The sequence below is a fragment of the Mugil cephalus genome, chromosome 10, assembly GCF_022458985.1.
Source record: "Mugil cephalus isolate CIBA_MC_2020 chromosome 10, CIBA_Mcephalus_1.1, whole genome shotgun sequence".
Lineage (NCBI taxonomy): Eukaryota > Metazoa > Chordata > Actinopteri > Mugiliformes > Mugilidae > Mugil > Mugil cephalus.
In genome coordinates this window covers 15,437,689-15,453,350 of record NC_061779.1, presented here as the reverse complement: position 1 = coordinate 15,453,350, position 15,662 = coordinate 15,437,689, and the positions used below count along the sequence as shown (strand labels likewise).

The 15,662-nt window shown below is 42.1% G+C and overlaps 3 protein-coding genes across 3 annotated transcripts; 2 read left to right on the top strand and 1 right to left on the bottom strand.

Annotated features, from left to right (window-relative positions):
• The first annotated feature begins 416 nt into the window (after window positions 1–416).
• Window positions 417–3,852, top strand: commd4 (COMM domain containing 4). Its single transcript, XM_047596866.1, has 8 exons — window positions 417–568; window positions 819–890; window positions 978–1,043; window positions 1,139–1,178; window positions 2,137–2,256; window positions 3,002–3,082; window positions 3,180–3,356; window positions 3,462–3,852. Exons 1-8 carry the CDS (start codon window positions 434–436, stop codon window positions 3,497–3,499), a joined length of 729 nt encoding a protein of 242 aa, XP_047452822.1. The 5' UTR covers window positions 417–433; the 3' UTR covers window positions 3,500–3,852.
• Window positions 3,853–4,090: 238 nt separating this feature from the next.
• neil1 (nei-like DNA glycosylase 1) lies at window positions 4,091–8,429 on the top strand. The gene is made up of 10 exons (XM_047597197.1): window positions 4,091–4,224; window positions 5,752–6,226; window positions 6,310–6,429; window positions 7,134–7,242; window positions 7,330–7,426; window positions 7,498–7,619; window positions 7,701–7,728; window positions 7,815–7,885; window positions 7,963–8,176; window positions 8,290–8,429. The coding sequence occupies exons 2-10, from the start codon at window positions 5,772–5,774 to the stop codon at window positions 8,334–8,336; spliced, it is 1,263 nt and encodes a 420-aa protein (XP_047453153.1). The 5' UTR covers window positions 4,091–4,224; window positions 5,752–5,771; the 3' UTR covers window positions 8,337–8,429.
• Window positions 8,426–15,233, bottom strand: man2c1 (mannosidase, alpha, class 2C, member 1). The gene is made up of 26 exons (XM_047597196.1): window positions 15,019–15,233; window positions 14,492–14,617; window positions 14,291–14,414; window positions 14,100–14,170; window positions 13,848–14,025; window positions 13,576–13,765; window positions 13,255–13,361; window positions 13,064–13,174; window positions 12,878–12,970; window positions 12,657–12,773; window positions 12,475–12,570; window positions 12,227–12,372; window positions 11,856–11,979; window positions 11,060–11,181; window positions 10,869–10,954; window positions 10,639–10,785; window positions 10,489–10,568; window positions 10,313–10,407; window positions 10,135–10,239; window positions 9,890–10,046; window positions 9,611–9,754; window positions 9,344–9,453; window positions 9,178–9,257; window positions 8,953–9,095; window positions 8,770–8,873; window positions 8,426–8,694 (listed from the first exon to the last, which is right to left on the bottom strand). The coding sequence occupies exons 1-26, from the start codon at window positions 15,117–15,119 to the stop codon at window positions 8,583–8,585; spliced, it is 3,069 nt and encodes a 1,022-aa protein (XP_047453152.1). The 5' UTR covers window positions 15,120–15,233; the 3' UTR covers window positions 8,426–8,582.
• Window positions 15,234–15,662: the final 429 nt, after the last annotated feature.

The window sequence follows — 15,662 nt, the reverse complement described above, 5'->3', positions numbered from 1 at the left end:
GTATTTATAGCACAAAAAAACAAAGCACATTCTCAGACTCTGGCTTTTATGCTTGGAGGTTGGAGAAGTAAGAATTTCACTGTACTGATTTAACAGCTGTTTTCACTTTGCACATGACTATGCAGATCTTGAAACTATCCACCTGGAATGTGATCTCAAAGGAGAGATTAAGAGTAGAACAACTCACTTTATTAGTAGGGTTGGTCTCTGTGGGCTTAAGTGTGATTTAGCCCTGATGGGAAAGTCTCTTGACGGGAAGTGCAGTGTGGTCAGACTGACACTAAAAATGTTCTTATTCAGTGCTTTATACCTTACTCTAGGGGAGAAATTATACCTTTTGTTGTTGTGTCGCCCATAGTTAGTCTAGAAAACCCAGGCAAAATTACAAAACTGCTGGAAGAAATCCTCCCTATGTAGCAGTGCATTCTACTGTATGAAAGATGTGTCCTGGCTGCCATCCTTAATCCAAACTGCGGGGCAGTATTACGACGAAGCCACTTGTAGACTACCTGGCCGAAGAAGAAGTAGGACAACAGTCTCTTCCTTGTTTCTTTTACGGACAAATATGGTAAATACTTTATTATTGATCGTGTCATTCAATGCTTGGTCGCTGCTGAATTAATAGAAAATGTACCCCTAATATTTATAAATGCATTGAGCGATACTCTACCTCTGCAGTGTCGTTGTTTACTGTTTCTTCCACGTAGCTAGGCGGCTAAGCTAGCAGCCTTACATGACTGTCGCTAAAAGTGTTTTTTTTATGCACTTGACAAGCAGCATAAAAACTAAACTATGAAATGTCTCGCTTGTTGTTTTAGCGGTTCCGTTTCTGTGGAGACTTGGATTGCCCTGACTGGGTACTTGCCGAAATCAGCACATTAGCAAAACTCGTGAGTGCAGACGTCCTGCAGATAAACAGTGAAACAGTGTTATGTTTTCCACTTAGTCTTTGACAATGATTGTGTCTTCTGTCTCAGTCCAGTGTCAAGGTGAAACTCCTCTGTGCACAAGTGCTGAAGGATTTGCTTGGGGAGGGCATTGATGTAAGTTGTTTAAATATATTTCCACACATTGATTATTCAGTTTGTAGGCTTCACGTTTCACAGATCAGTGCTGTCTTCTCTCTGCCTTTTTTTAGTATGACAAAGTTACAAAGCTCACTGCAGATGCAAAATTTGGTAAGTGTCCTTTTTACTGGTACAGAGTGATAAGTATTAAGCTTTGCGGCATCCAGACATGTAACTGCTTTTAAGCTGCTGTCAGCATAAATAAAACACTCAGTCCACCACTCATAATAGATATTGTGTAGTAGTTTAAGTTTATTAATAAAGCACCTTTGTGAACTGCAAATGTTGACCAGAGTGCTGTGCGAACACTTGCAAAAGCAAACACAAATAGCATGCAAAAAATAAATAAGCACAGTCAACAAGAAGAGACAAGAAGATGAACTAATTAAAAATGTAAGTTTAAAGCCTGCAGTCTTGATTTAAAATCTTCTTCCAGTGAAGGTTCTGCAGTAAAAGTGTAATCTTCATAATGAATGTGTGCATAAATTACACTCTTAATGAGATTTATAGTAATCGGATTGATATTAATAATCACATTAGCATGTGGTTAAGGGGAATGCGACTTTAAATGATGTTTAATGTGCAACAAAGAGTCATGTTTTAAATGGTCACCGCATGTTTTATATTTAAAATCTTCTTCTTCTCTTCTTCTACATAGTTACTAGTTTAGATTTATCTTTACTGGCTCTATGCTCAGTGTAAAATTGATGGCATCCATAAAGAAGTCCAAAGAATGTGTTGTTTACAAGACATGCAGATGTGTACAGAAACTCCAGTGCTAACTTAAGTGGTGTTATGTCCTACCAGGATGTTTACAGCATACTTTACAGATTTCTGTGAGGTCAGTGAACCAGTGATTTATTCTGCTGAACAGTATTCACCAAAGAGCAATATGTGCATTATTTTCACTGGAGAGTAGCCATAAATTACATAAAATTGAGCAATGTATATACTGGCTGGCACAGTGGTATAGTGGACAGCACTGCCATCTCAGAGATATAGATTTTTCTGCAGAGCCACTGTCAGAGAAACGGTCTGTAATCTGCTGTGTCACCGATCCATTTTGCAGAGAGTGGAGACATCAAAGCGAGTGTGGCAGTGCTCAGCTTCATTCTCTCCAGTGCAGCAAAACATGATGTTGACAGTGAATCTCTGTCCAGCGAGCTGCAGCAGCTTGGTCTACCAAAAGGTCAGTCCTTGTGCCTGTTTCCTCTGTTTGGGGGGACAAAAAAAGACTTGCACCTGTTTCCGTCCTTGAATGCTCATCAAGAACAAGCACGGAACAAGGGTGGAAAAACATTTGATAAATAAACTCTTTCCCTGAGAGATGTGATTCAGAGGACACGCTGGGTCCATTTATGAGTCCCTGTATGTACCTGAATACCGTTATATATTTGTAAAATTTTAATATTTTGACCAAAAACGTGAGCCTAGAGCAGTAATAAATCAACAAGATTCTGCACGACATGTCTTTATTTCTTTGGAGCTTTCTGTGATTGTCTTTTGATGATAAGGGGACAGTATGCTCTGTACTGAATTGACACTTGGAGGGCAAACAGTACGAGCATGATGTACAATGTATAGAGGACAACACTGATTAATAGAGTGGCTGTTGTGGTACATGGTGACTTTGTGGAATTAACATTCTGCCAGACAGAGACTCTTTCTTTCTTTCTTCTTTTCCTTGTTGACTGTCATTGATGATGAATGATATTTGTTAATAGGCATTTCCCCATCAAGTTTTTTTTGCCTCCTAAACCATCCCAGCCATTTGTTATTGAGTATCTGCCCTAATAATGATTGGGACATAGTTAGATATTTATATGTTTCAAGAACTTTGGCTTGTGAAATCTGTTTTATTGTACAGGCAGGCTAGTGATTTGTTTAACACTTTTAAGAGATTATCTGGTAACGAATAACACCCATTCCTTCAGAACACACCACCGGACTGTGCAAATCATACGAAGACAAACTCTCCGCACTGCAAGACAAACTAAGAGAGACGAGTCTGAGATGTAAGTATTTCTGTCCATCTTCCCCATTTCAAAGGGTGACAAAGACATTCCTGCTGACTGAGGCGTTCTGTCTATTCTGCTTATTAATGAATTTCAGTGGGTCGACTAGACAGCGTTTCCTGGCGAGTCGACTATGTTCTGAGCTCCAGTGAACTGCAAGAAGTAAATGAACCCGTTGTTCAGCTAAAATTACAGACGCGAGATGCCGAGTCTGACTCTGCAAAGACAACTGTCTTCAATGTCTCTGCAGACAAGTTCAGAGTCTTGCTTGCCGGTCAGTATTGCACACCACAATTATGTTTATTTATTTAAATGTTTTTTTTAACCTTTTGTAAATCTCATTATGTTGTTCAAATTCTTTTTATTTATGTGTCTACAGAGCTCAAACAAGCCCAGGCTATGATGGATGCACTATAATGAAGAATGGACAATTTCTGATCAAGAGCTGGATGAACAAACGATGTTGCCAAAAGTGCCATACTCCCATGATTCACAGTGAAAAATTAGAATTGAATTTCGTCATGTCAGAATGAAATGAAATGCCCATTTCTATCTTGGATCGATTGATATATGTTTGCACTTTTATTCCACATTTAATGACTAGTTGACACGTGTCCAGACTCACTGAAGAAAAAAATAAAACATCTATATTACTGTATTTATACTTATTAAAATGTTGATTGTATGACTGTATTAACACGTTTTGAATTATGTTTTGGAACTTTGTGTTTACCTAGATATTCTCACAAATAAACAAAACGTGAACCACAGATGCATGTGCTGTATGTCTCCTCTCCAATTACGCCTACATATCCCAGCATACATCTGCGTTGGTTTGCATTTGTTACGTTGCTAATACATGTTTTGTTTTATTTTATTTTATTTATTTTTACAACAAAAACGTAGAAAACTGGACAAAACCCGCCTTTCGAATCAGAAACAGGTAACACATTAAAAAAAACATTCAAAACAACATTCAGCGGTACACGCGGAAGTCTCGCGATATTTCCGCGATGTTTTGTAACACACGTTGTGAAAGCTGTTTGATAAGTGCCATACCTGGTCAGTGTAGCAACCTTTCAAAGTGAAGACTGCACAGGTGATGAAAGTATTTGTCGCCGCGATCATTCTCCCCGGTTTGGGTAAGTTTTGCACTTAAAATGCAAACGAGGCGCAACATTGTGCCCATCGTTACCTCCCACTTCTCACTGCCTGTCCGGCGAACTGAAACGCTGCTTTGCACAGACTGGTTTAAAGGGTTCATGTGTACACCCAGGAAAATACGCTCCATGTGGGTTTAAGCTTAAATGCCACATTGTTGCGTGTGTGGCCGTCGTCAAATCATAGAGGTTTCTCATGTCGTGTGTTCTGTTCATTCAACTAACACACTGAAGTTAGAACGATTTTATGAATATTGTCTTTACATGCTCATTCTCTACTTTAAATTGAGGACATCCTTGTCCACCTTGAAGGAAATGTGTAGGACCTACAGCCATTTTTATACACAGTCATCCGTTTTCAGGGTCAGAGAACCTGTTCTGCAAATTCACATAATTGTAAATAAATAGTTCATTGGGGACTCTTTAGAATTGTTTGCAGGCAGTGCTCGCCTGAAGTCTGAGACCCAAGGACGTCACCAAAGAGTGCATGGTTTCCCAGGACTTTGCTGCAGCTCTGTTCAGTTGTTGTCGGTTCCCAGGTCTTTGTGCCTTTTATTGTGTCTTCAGCAAGTAAAATGCCTGCCAACGACAAACCTTGACATCTGGTTACAGTCTTGCCTGTTGCAGAATAATTATCTTTGTTTCTTTTTATTTTAAATCCGAGCACACGTTGATCTCAGGATCTTCTCCACGGAAAAGAGCAACACCCGGACTAGTGACGCACACTCTCACTCACTTGAGAATTAATCGGGCTGTTTCTAAAGTTGAGTCACATCGTCAGCAACACAAGTGACCAAACGTATTAGTGCATGGAAGCTCATGTACCTCCACCGTGTTTTACAGGTGCCGTTGTGTGCTGGAGATCATGACTTCTCCATTCAGTCTTGTAGAAGTTGAACCTTGCTCTGATTTTTTTTTTTTTTGTTGTTGTTTTTGTTTCAAATTTTTACATTAATCTAGTCTTTCCATTCTTACGGTGTCTGAATAGTTGGCACCATGTGGTGAACCCTCTGTATATGTGTCTTTATAGTGGGCTTGGATTATGAAACGTCCCCCCTCCCTAAGAGTCCTCCAGATGTTGTGAAGTAGTTTTGTTTACCATTGGGTGGAACCTGACGAGTTCATCCGTTCCGTTTTTATATGGCAGAGCTCACCAGTGTATTGTTTTCATTCCGTTCAGAATCTACTGTTGATCTGACCTCTCCTAATGCTCCTGCTGCTTTGATGGATGTGTTCTGTTTTTGTAGCCTGGAACACATCATGCGTCTCTGTAGCAACACTTCCTAAGTGCGACTGGAAAAATGGAGTTATTCCACACATGTTCATAAAGCAGCTTCTGAATTGAGCGTCCTGATAAGAAGGGACTGTTTACAAAAATGGTTGCCATTCCTAAACCCTTCCTCCAATTTGGGTGTGAATACCTTCAAATTAAAGATGAGAGCTTGCACTTCTAGCTGATGTTCATCATTTTTTTTTGTCTTTGCTTTATTCTCCGCTGGTGCAATACAGCTTAGATAGTTCCAGCTAAAATGCCTGAGGGTCCAGAACTGCACCTGGCTAGCCTGTTTGTGAACAAAATGTGTGAGGGCGTGGTGTTCACCGGACCAGTCAGAAAGTCCGAGGTCAGCAAGAACCCAGATGTGCCCTTCACCTGTGACGCATATATTATCACAGCCACTTCCAGAGGGAAGGAAGTGAAGCTCACGCTGACGCCCATGAAGAGTGATGATCCGAAACAGAGAGTGAAAGCAGGGCAAGCAGTGGAGCCCATGGATATAGTCTTTCGCTTCGGGATGTCAGGCTTTTTCCGCTTCACCGCAGAGGATGAGTTGCCCAAGCACGCCCATCTGCGCTTCTTTTCCAAAGAGAATCCCTGCAGAGTGCTGAGCTTTGTGGATGCACGCAGGTTTGGCAGCTGGCACCCCAATGGGACGTGGCAGGCTGACAGAGGGCCCTGCATCATGTTTGAGTACAAAAGCTTCAGGTCAGTTGTGCCGAAAGCGTCCTGTGTGTCATCTGCTTGACTAAAGAATCACTGTCGCACTGATGAGTCAAAAACCTTTGCAGGGAGAACGTTGTGTCACACCTGTCCGACCGGGCCTTTGACAGACCCATCTGTGAAGTTCTGCTCAATCAAAAGTACTTCAACGGAATTGGGAACTACCTGAGGGCGGAAATCCTATTCAGGTGATGCACTAAGACATATTGAGATCCATATCGACAATGGGCATGCACACAGGCTTTATTAAGGGGATTAGACGCCATGTTGTGATTAACTTCTGTAGATTACCTTTCAAACTAATTGTTTCTACGAATGGTGACAGCAGGTTTCAGCGAGTTCAGCAAAGACCGAAGAAGATTGATTCTCCATGTCGGCACATGGCTCAAGTTACATCCGTAATGTAATTAACTGCACAACATCCTTTAATTTAGAGAGAGACCACAAGCGTTCCTGTTTATGCGTTCTTTGGCTACTGTGCGCTTGTGTTATTGTGCTAGATTGCTGGCTACAGAAAATAGGGCGGAGGCACGTACACAAAACAAGGCCAAACAGATCTTGATTAATAATCGTCCCAAACAAAAAGCTACAATTAAGCAACAAGAGGAGCCACGCTGCTCAATTATGATATGATCCCTCTTGAATTAAGGTCAGACCAGAGAGCCAGTAAAAACTTACATTCTTCTGTAAGTTTCTCTTTCTGGGTGTTTTGCTTTGACAAAATACTTGTGCCAAGATTTATCATCTCTCATGATTGTCTTGCAGATATATGATATGAATGGCCTACTGTAAGTCTTGTGTGGGAAGACATAATGATTCACACAATTTGAGAACAAGAGCCTCTGTTTCATGAAAGAATAGACCTTGATGTTTTTTTTGTTTTTTTTTAAAGATTAAACATTCCACCCTTTGTGCCTGCCAGAGATGTACTCGAAGGTCTTACCACAGAAGATTTATGCGACAATATGAAGCCTGTGAAAAATGAAACTGCAGACACAAAGGTGACAGAAAAACATTCTTATTTTTTTTCCCACTCAAGCCCAACTGCTTTGCACTTTTCTAACAGTTTAGCCTTGTATTCCGCCCAGACAACCCCACAAATAAAGAAAGGAAAAGCGGTGAAACAGGAGGCTGATGACCTGCTCAGACTCTGCCATACAGTACCTCTGGAGGTTGTGAAAATGGGTGGGTTGTCAAAGATTAGGTCAACTTTTATGTCGAGGCATCCTGTTTTCCAACACATTGTGTGGTCTTAGGTGGAAAGGGCTACGATCCGGAGAAGGCGGACTACTCTGCCTTTGAGGCATGGCTGCAGTGTTACTACGTGGATGGGATGAAGTCTCTCCGGGATCACAACGGCAGAACTGTGTGGTTCAGAGTGAGTTGAAGGAAAAACACTTAATTATTTATTTAAGGACTTATAAGTCACTGTCACTAATGTCACATGTTCTGATTCTAGGGAGATCCAGGCCCCATGGCTCCAAAAAGTAAGAAATACCACAGTGTGCTTGGAAGTGAGCGATTCAGTCAAAATATACCTCAGAATCTGACTTCTTTCTTTTCTCTTTTGAAGATTCAAAGTCACCCAAAGCAAAAAAGAGAGTAAAGAAGGAGGAGGACCATGATTACACAGACAAGAAAAAGGTGAATATCATCCCTTCTTGCATGACCAGTAGTGAACTCTGCAGCTGTAGCTCTAACTCCAGCTTGATTTCCGTCAGGTGGCCAGAAGCCGCTCTGAAAACACTGTAAAGAAAAGACTGATCAAAGAGGAACGTGTGGCCAAAACGCCACAGAAAGAAAAGACTGCAAATCGGAAGGAAACCGGATCAAAGAGAAGAAAGGCTGAAAAGGCCCGAGAAATGAGCACACCGCAGCGAGAAACGAGATCTAAAGCATGCAGGAGGAAGAGCAGCAGTGGCGAGCCAACTGCAGGTCTTGTGGCGTTTTCTTGTTTGAAAATAAAAAGGGCTTTTCTGATCTACTGAATGGCACTGATGGGAAATCTTGAAAACAGAATTTTCATCTCCTGGTTGTCCTTGTTGCAGGTCCACAGAAGCGAAACGGGAGGGTGACCAGAAAAGACGGCAAATAAAAACAAAGCAAAAAAAAATCACCTGTTTTATAGAACGGTTTTAAACATTTTTTTATACGATTAAATCTTTTTAATAAACATTTTTCTACTGAAGCTGTTGTACAAATGTGTTTATTGATCCATTATAAAGTAGTCACAGTATTTTTCTATTCTAAGTGTTCTAAGAAACTCCGGATGTCCAACATTGTGTGTTTAAATACGACGTTGAACCGGACACTTCCTTGAGACGTGCAAGCCTGCATGTGATCACAAGATAAGCAAAAGTGACACAATTTGGAAGGGACTGAAAGTCAGCGTGATTCCCCCTGCCGTGAGGTGCACTGGTCGGCCGGCGTCTCGCCTCTCCAGGAGATCGCAACTGAAAGGAAACAAATAAGTTTTGTTCTTGGAAAACAACGTCAAACAATAGCATAAATTTGGAAACGTTACTCACTGCCAAGCCTCTCTGATCGGAAGGAAGGTGCTCAGAGTCGTGGTCACGCTGCTTCCATGGGACTCGTAGAGCCGAACGACAAGCGTGCCTTTCACATCCTCGGCCTGTTACAGTAAATAAAACCATTAGATATCCGCGCAGAATCCGTTTCTGACTATTTTCACTTGTGTTCTAATTTTATACCTGTTTGACTGTCTCAAGTACGACTGACTGAGCGCCGACAGAAAAGGCGCTCCAGGGCTCGAGGTCAGGACTGCACTGGATTAACCTCAGAGGGAAATTGAGGTTGTATGCGCACCGAATGACAGACGCATCTTGGAAAGATCCTATTAAAAGGAAAAAAAAGTACACATGCAACCGCTGGTTTGTAAGAAGTATTTTTAAAAATGCACCAGAAAGACAGCTCACCCGTGTGTGGCATGACTGCGTATGCGAAACGATGAGTCCCCATGTCCGCAGTGGCGTCTGGGGCCTTGGGCGCTCTCAGTCTGTGACAGAGGCGTTGACCGTTAGATGCGATTTAAATTTGGAAGTGTGCGCTATTTCTGTATTGTAAACCTGTGGTAAACCTCACAGAGACAGAGTCATTGTGTTCTTGTGAATTGAATAGCCGTATTTGCAGTCATTCAGCAGCGCCACTCCGAAGTTGTGTTCAGACAAGTCAGCCCATTTGTGGCCCCAAACCTAAGAATACACAATGAACAACGTGAAGCATTTTATTATTAGTTACTTACAGGACTGACATGTGATGTGCTACACTGTAGGCGTGCAGGGACAAAGTGGGACATTTGTGTTGTGGTTAAAAAACTCGAGGATGGGAGCACGTTGAACCAGGTCATACCTCAAATCTGGCCCAGTCCCATGACGTGTTCATGTGCGTCGGCCTCTGTAGATGGCCAAACTGGATCTCGTACGTAGCGTTAGGGCTGCGTACGCGCACAGGAAATTCAACTTTGAGAAATTTGTGCGACTCTTCCCACTGCACCTGTAATCAGAAGATGCAGATATGTGTATTTGCATCTTTTGCTTTTGGTTCCAGAATTTGAGACCAGCACGCTTTCTCCTAAACAAAAAAGTATTTTTTATTAAAGACGCCTTAATTTCGCATTTCACCGTGTACCTCTGTGTTGAACTTGACGTAAGGACACATGGCATCCATGACAATCTCCTGCGTGATGACGCTTTTATCACTGACCCTGAGGGTGACGCTGACGCTGCCCCGAAGCCCGCCAGTGGACACCACATGGGCAGGCTGCAGCACCTCCACCACTGGCTTCCTAGCGGTTAGTTTTTATAATATAAAATATCATACATTCTTGTAAATTTTCTGATGTTTTTTTTTTTTACAGATGTAAGAGTAAAAACCTCGTCTGAAGGTGATAGTCCATCACGTCCCAAGCGTCCCAGTACAAAGGGACATCATCAAACATGACAAACTGGTTCCCGCAACAGCCGTCAGAGATGGACTCTCTAGAACCAAAAGACCAATATTAGCTCATTGCTGCAAATATAAACATGTTTTACACATGGGCCCTGACCGTACCTGTTTGCACTGAGCAAATGCAGCGATGCCAGGGTGCCATCTTTGTTTATGACGGTCTGTAAAATCCCGTTCTCCATGAGGACGGTGCCGTCAGCCTAACGTTACACAACACTCCGTTACATGAAAGGACAGCAGAGCGGCATTGATTAAGTTATCTCTCTATTTACAGAACGCACCTGCGCAGTGACAGAGACTGGAGTCACAGGCTGTGCGTCATTGATCGGAGACACACCGATGCTGGGAACTCTCACCAGAGCTGCCACACACACCACGGGAAGTTAGATGCAGTTTAATGAGCGTCAATATTCTAATTATATCAAACGTACCCAGACGAGGTTTGTCATCGCCATCCTGAATCTGGACGACTTCCTGGCGCTCCCACGGCAGAGTGTTGAACGCGCCGGTGGAGCTGCCTCTCGACCCCAAAACCTCACATGCCTTGCGGAGCAGCGCAGCACCATCACAACGGATATCTAAGACAGGGGCCGTGGCCGTGAAAACTCTAAATAAACACCCTTTTAGATTGTGAAGACAGCTGTTGCAGTGAATGATTTACCTTCATAATATTTAAGTGCATCCTTCACAACCATTTCTATACAGCTGCCAGGAATCACATCATGGAACTGGTTGAGAAGAAGCAGCCTATAACGGGGAAAAACAGCAGTTTCCATTTTTAAAAAAATAATAATAATAATAATAATAAAAATTACATGGTTTAGATAAATATTGTCATCAAAGCGACTGAACCTCCAGAGCTCCTGCAGTTTTTCTACCGGATACAGAAACGTCCTGTCTCTGCACAGCGCCAAGCTGCTGGCTATCTCGATGTCATGAAGAAGCGCCTCACACTGGCGGTTCCCCCTTTTAATCTGGAGAACACAAAAAAAAGCAAGCGTGCAAATATTAGCTCTGCATCATCTGAACATCTGACATTTTCATTTCTTTTACTACTTATCTGCTCACTGAATATACACAGCGATTAATAATTAAAAGCATGTACGCTTAACGCGAATTTCCTGCCTGACCTTGACTGAATCGCAACCCTTTTCCTGTCGTGCGGTAGTAAGGCGTAGGACAATTTTACCTCAAAGGCTTACAAGTAATTATACCCCATCTGTACATGTCTTTTACAAATATATTCAGCCATCATGACACCACAACAAATTTCTACCACATACCCCATATTAAAAACTTGATTGTTAAAGCTGGTAAACAGTGAGTATTTAAACCTAAACAATATGCATTTATACATCGTCCTCCGAGAGTGTCCTGTCATGTCTTGCTTAAAATTCTTAGTGCGTATATTAGTGTAAGTGTGGACGTGTGTGTGCCTGTGTATGTGCGCTTGTATGTGAGTGTGTTTATATATTCGCCTATACATATGTGGGGCGGTTTCTTGATCGTAATGCTTTATGGTTTTATTTGTGCGAAGCACTTTGGGCTGCTTTTATGTAAAGTGGTATATAAATAAAGTTTGATTGATTGATAGAGTATAGATGCATATGTTTTGTATTAGGAAGAGTATTCTTGATAATTTGTCTACCTCTGCCTGTGTGGTGTAGGTACCATTGTGCAGCTCCAGGAAAAGCTCGCCAGTCCAAGTGCACAGCAGAGCTGAGTCAGCCTGAAGCTGTGAGAAAAGCTTGTCCGGGCTGGACATCCGGATCCTGACCAAAAAAAACAAAAAAACAATTCACTCATTCACTCTGACTTGTACATGACTGTTTTACCTGGTATTGTTAAAAATATCACAATGACATCACAAAACACGTCTCATATCCCTACTTCTTCATACGTTAGACACACCCGAATGAAAAACCACTGCAATTTACAATCATAGTACGGAGGAAGGAAGGGTTTCCGTCTCGACGTGGGTTTGGTTATGGTCAATGACGAATGCCGGTTTGAACTGACCTAGGAATGCCGTCTGTATCCTGGACAAGGTGCAGTCTGTCTAGCATCAGCTGGGTGGGTCCGCCCCCTCCGTCCCCGAATCCAAACAGAGCTGCACTGTGATTGGCTCTGCCCTTGTCTTTGTTATTGTTCACGGTTTTCAGCAGCTTCGGGAAGAGATAGGGGGCACGTCAAGGGGCAGATATATTAACTACACTCTTCACACACTCCGCTTTCAACATGACACGCTTACTGTAATCGAAACTCACCTCTTCAACCCTGCCTTTCATTTCGTAGGAATTACCAGGTGGGAAGTGGGTCAAAACCTTGGAGCCGTCCAGACCTTCCCAGAAAAATGTGTTATGCTTTGGGAAAATGAAAACTTAAAAAATGAATGAAAGTGAAAAGAAAAACACTTCAAGTAGTTTTAGTGTGTGGGTTTTATACTTACAGGAAAGGTGTTGACCAGATTCCAGCTTAGCTTCTGTGTCAGAAAGTTGGCAATGCCACAGCCCTGCATTATTTGAGGAAGTTGGGCTGAGTAGCCAAACGTATCTGGAAGCCAGAACTAAAGAACACAAACATATATACTTTGAATTTATAACGCCACATAGCTGACATTTCATGCGTGAGTGAACACAGGTTATGTAGACCCCTTTTAGTAATTCCTACCTCTTTGCAGAACATCCCAAACTCTCGGTCAAAAAAACGCTGGCCTTCCAGGAACTGCCTGACCATGGACTCACCTGAAGGCAGGTTGCCATCCTAACAGTTAAATATATTATTAGCCTTAATGTGCTCAACGTACAGGTCCAACATTACAAGACACATGGTTTTGATTTTTAAGATTGGGTTCACCATTTCCACCCACGCTCCTCCGACTGGAATGAACTGGCCTTTCTTCACGTAATGCTGAATCTTAGAGAAGAGTCCCGGGTACCAGCTCTTTACCCACTGGAACTGCTGGGCCTGGACCAAAAAGAAACGAAATGAGGACCAATGTTCAGATTGAAATAAGCCTCACGATTCGTATGTAAGCACGGAATTACCTGAGAGCAGGTAAAGACAAACTCTGGGTCCTTCTCCATTAAACCGATCGCCGTCACCCAACTTCGGCCACATTTGCGAATAGTCTCTTCATAGGGCCACAGCCAGGCTATGGATGTAAACACATAAAACTAGTATCAGAAATATGTACATTTATTCTTAAATTTTCACTCCAGTAAGAGTGGACATACCTTAGTTTTGGTAACAATACAAACAAGAGCCAATTTTCTAAAGTGTGAATGTTCAATAAATACTTCATATCTGCAGTGTATATTGAGGTGCATTGAGATCTACTTATTAAAGAAACATATATATATTGAGACCTGAGTCTATGTGGCAGTGACCCATTGCGTGCACAGTGTGCTGGCTTTCTCCGTTGCGCTGGCTGAAAAATTTGTGAGCCAGACTGTGCACTCTGGGGAAAGAGCTTGGATCAGAGGGGTCACAGAGGTTCACCATCTCATTGACGGTGAAGAGTGCCTGGTAGCCCCGTTGCTCTCCCTCTCCGAGTTCCTATAAATGAAGAGTACGGTTTTTCATGTTTGTCTTTCCCCAGTAAAGTAACATCATGCCGCCCTGGTTTGAGAGACAGTACCTTTACAATGTCCACGAGCATCTCGAAATCCGTGAGCAGCCGCCTCACATCCCTGTTAAATATCACCAGCTCGGCTCTCTGTACAGAGAACTTCCTTTTTGGGTCCGGAGCTGCAATCATGGACCCTTGACCAGCTCCAAAAAGACCATTACAGGCCACCTCCACGTACAAGGTGAGACTAAAGAGTGATATGTAATGTATGAAAATTCTGTTGAGTAGAAGAAGAAACAAATTCACTTTTAGTGTGCTGACCTGTGGGGCTCCTCATCCTTCAGACATTCTGACAGGATGTAACTTGTCTTTTCCCCATCCTTGGTCAGGCCCTGCAGGTCAAAACAGCACATTACACAATGCAGTTCCATCTACATCTGGGTTAACCACATCATTCCTGCACTTTATTGTAGTTTAAGTAGTGTGGTGTTAACACACCGCTGCTACATTACCTGAACTGGCTGTCCATCTCTCCACACCATTCCTTCCCCATCACTTTCCCACAGAAGATGGACCTCTTTCCCTCTCCAGGCCGCAGGGATTTCCAGGGTCACTTTAAACCAGCTAGTCCACCACCTTCAGATAAGCATTAAGCTTGAGTAAGGATGTAAAAGATCTGAGGGTGATAAATTCGAAAAAAAAGCGTCGCTTACGTTGGTCCAAAGGTTTCACCAACTTTATAAGGTGCAAAGTTCTGCTTGGAGGCTTCAGTGAATGGGATCCGTGCAGGGGAAAGGAAGGAGGCGATGGATTCCAATGGACACGAGTCTCCATAAAGCCTGAAGAGACCAAGCACACAACTCACTATCTTAATTTGTACCACATGACTTTATAGCAATTCTATTGGATTCCAAATCAGGAAGAGACTCCAAGACACCAAAAAGCCACTTGCACTGTATATTATGGACGTTTTCATTTTTATTTTAGATTACAACCTTGCCCTAATGATTATAGAAATTCAAATGTAAAGGTTTTTCTTTTTCCATCCATGCACTATTGCAGTCTCTCCAACTAGTTATTGACATTATGACAGTTGTGACTGACGCTTAGTGCTGCATGATCAGAATGAATGAATAAGAAAAACATCGTCAGTGAAAACAGCTGTTTGGTCTGCTGTAGCCACTTAGATCGTTTAATTCAAAGTCAGCAACAAAGTTCAGCTGCATGAAATAAGCCTCACCGTCCCCTCAGGTTGCAGTCAGTGAAATAAATCTCAGAGATAAATTTCTCCGCTCTCTCGAGCAGTGTGCGCCTGTTCTTCAGCACGGGCAGGTGATACATAACGAAACGAACACGAAGCCAACACCTGCAGATTTACAGGTGCAGTAACAACAACAATACGCAGCTGAATGTGTAAAGAGTGGAAGAGAAACTCGAATAGTCACCCAAGACCCGGAAGTAAAACGTTTTCTTGTTGCATTTACAATATCTTGGCGCGAGATGGCGGTATTGTTTAACACTGTTAAATCGGGTCACGTCTTTTCGAGGTCCTAGAGTGAATGGATAGCAGGTGGACTGTGTGTGCGCAAGTCCTACTACCATTAAAGTTTTTGTGTGTCTTCTGTTCGGTAGATTGAAAATACTTGTCCTTAACACTGGGGTTTTGCTAATAAGGAAACTAAATTGTGTCTGTGAAGATTCCCAGCCTTTCAGGATATATAAATATCTTAAAAAAAAAAAAAAAAAAGTTAAAGTTAAATAAGTTAAAACAAGAGCAGATGTAATTATTATTATTATTATTATTATTATTATTATTATTATTATTATTATTATTATTATTATTACCATTCACTCAAGTGGCTTCTTTATTTCTTCATTAGTCAT

What these genes read in the sequence shown, in the direction of transcription:
- commd4 (XM_047596866.1), top strand. Translation starts at nt 434, where the DNA reads ATGAAAGATGTGTCCTGGCTGCCATCCTTAATCCAAACTGCGGGGCAG. An exon ending in CACTGCAGATGCAAAATTTG is followed by an intron (nt 1,179 to 2,136) that starts GTAAGTGTCCTT and finishes TCCATTTTGCAG; the next exon opens with AGAGTGGAGACATCAAAGCG. An exon ending in AAGAGAGACGAGTCTGAGAT is followed by an intron (nt 3,083 to 3,179) that starts GTAAGTATTTCT and finishes AATGAATTTCAG; the next exon opens with TGGGTCGACTAGACAGCGTT.
- neil1 (XM_047597197.1), top strand. Translation starts at nt 5,772, where the DNA reads ATGCCTGAGGGTCCAGAACTGCACCTGGCTAGCCTGTTTGTGAACAAA. An exon ending in TTTGAGTACAAAAGCTTCAG is followed by an intron (nt 6,227 to 6,309) that starts GTCAGTTGTGCC and finishes AAACCTTTGCAG; the next exon opens with GGAGAACGTTGTGTCACACC. An exon ending in AGGGCGGAAATCCTATTCAG is followed by an intron (nt 6,430 to 7,133) that starts GTGATGCACTAA and finishes TTTTTTTTAAAG; the next exon opens with ATTAAACATTCCACCCTTTG.
- man2c1 (XM_047597196.1), bottom strand. Translation starts at nt 15,119, where the DNA reads ATGTATCACCTGCCCGTGCTGAAGAACAGGCGCACACTGCTCGAGAGA. An exon ending in ATCTGGTCAACACCTTTCCT is followed by an intron (nt 12,571 to 12,656) that starts GTAAGTATAAAA and finishes ATTTTCCCAAAG; the next exon opens with CATAACACATTTTTCTGGGA. An exon ending in CGCAGTCATGCCACACACGG is followed by an intron (nt 9,096 to 9,177) that starts GTGAGCTGTCTT and finishes TCCTTTTAATAG; the next exon opens with GATCTTTCCAAGATGCGTCT.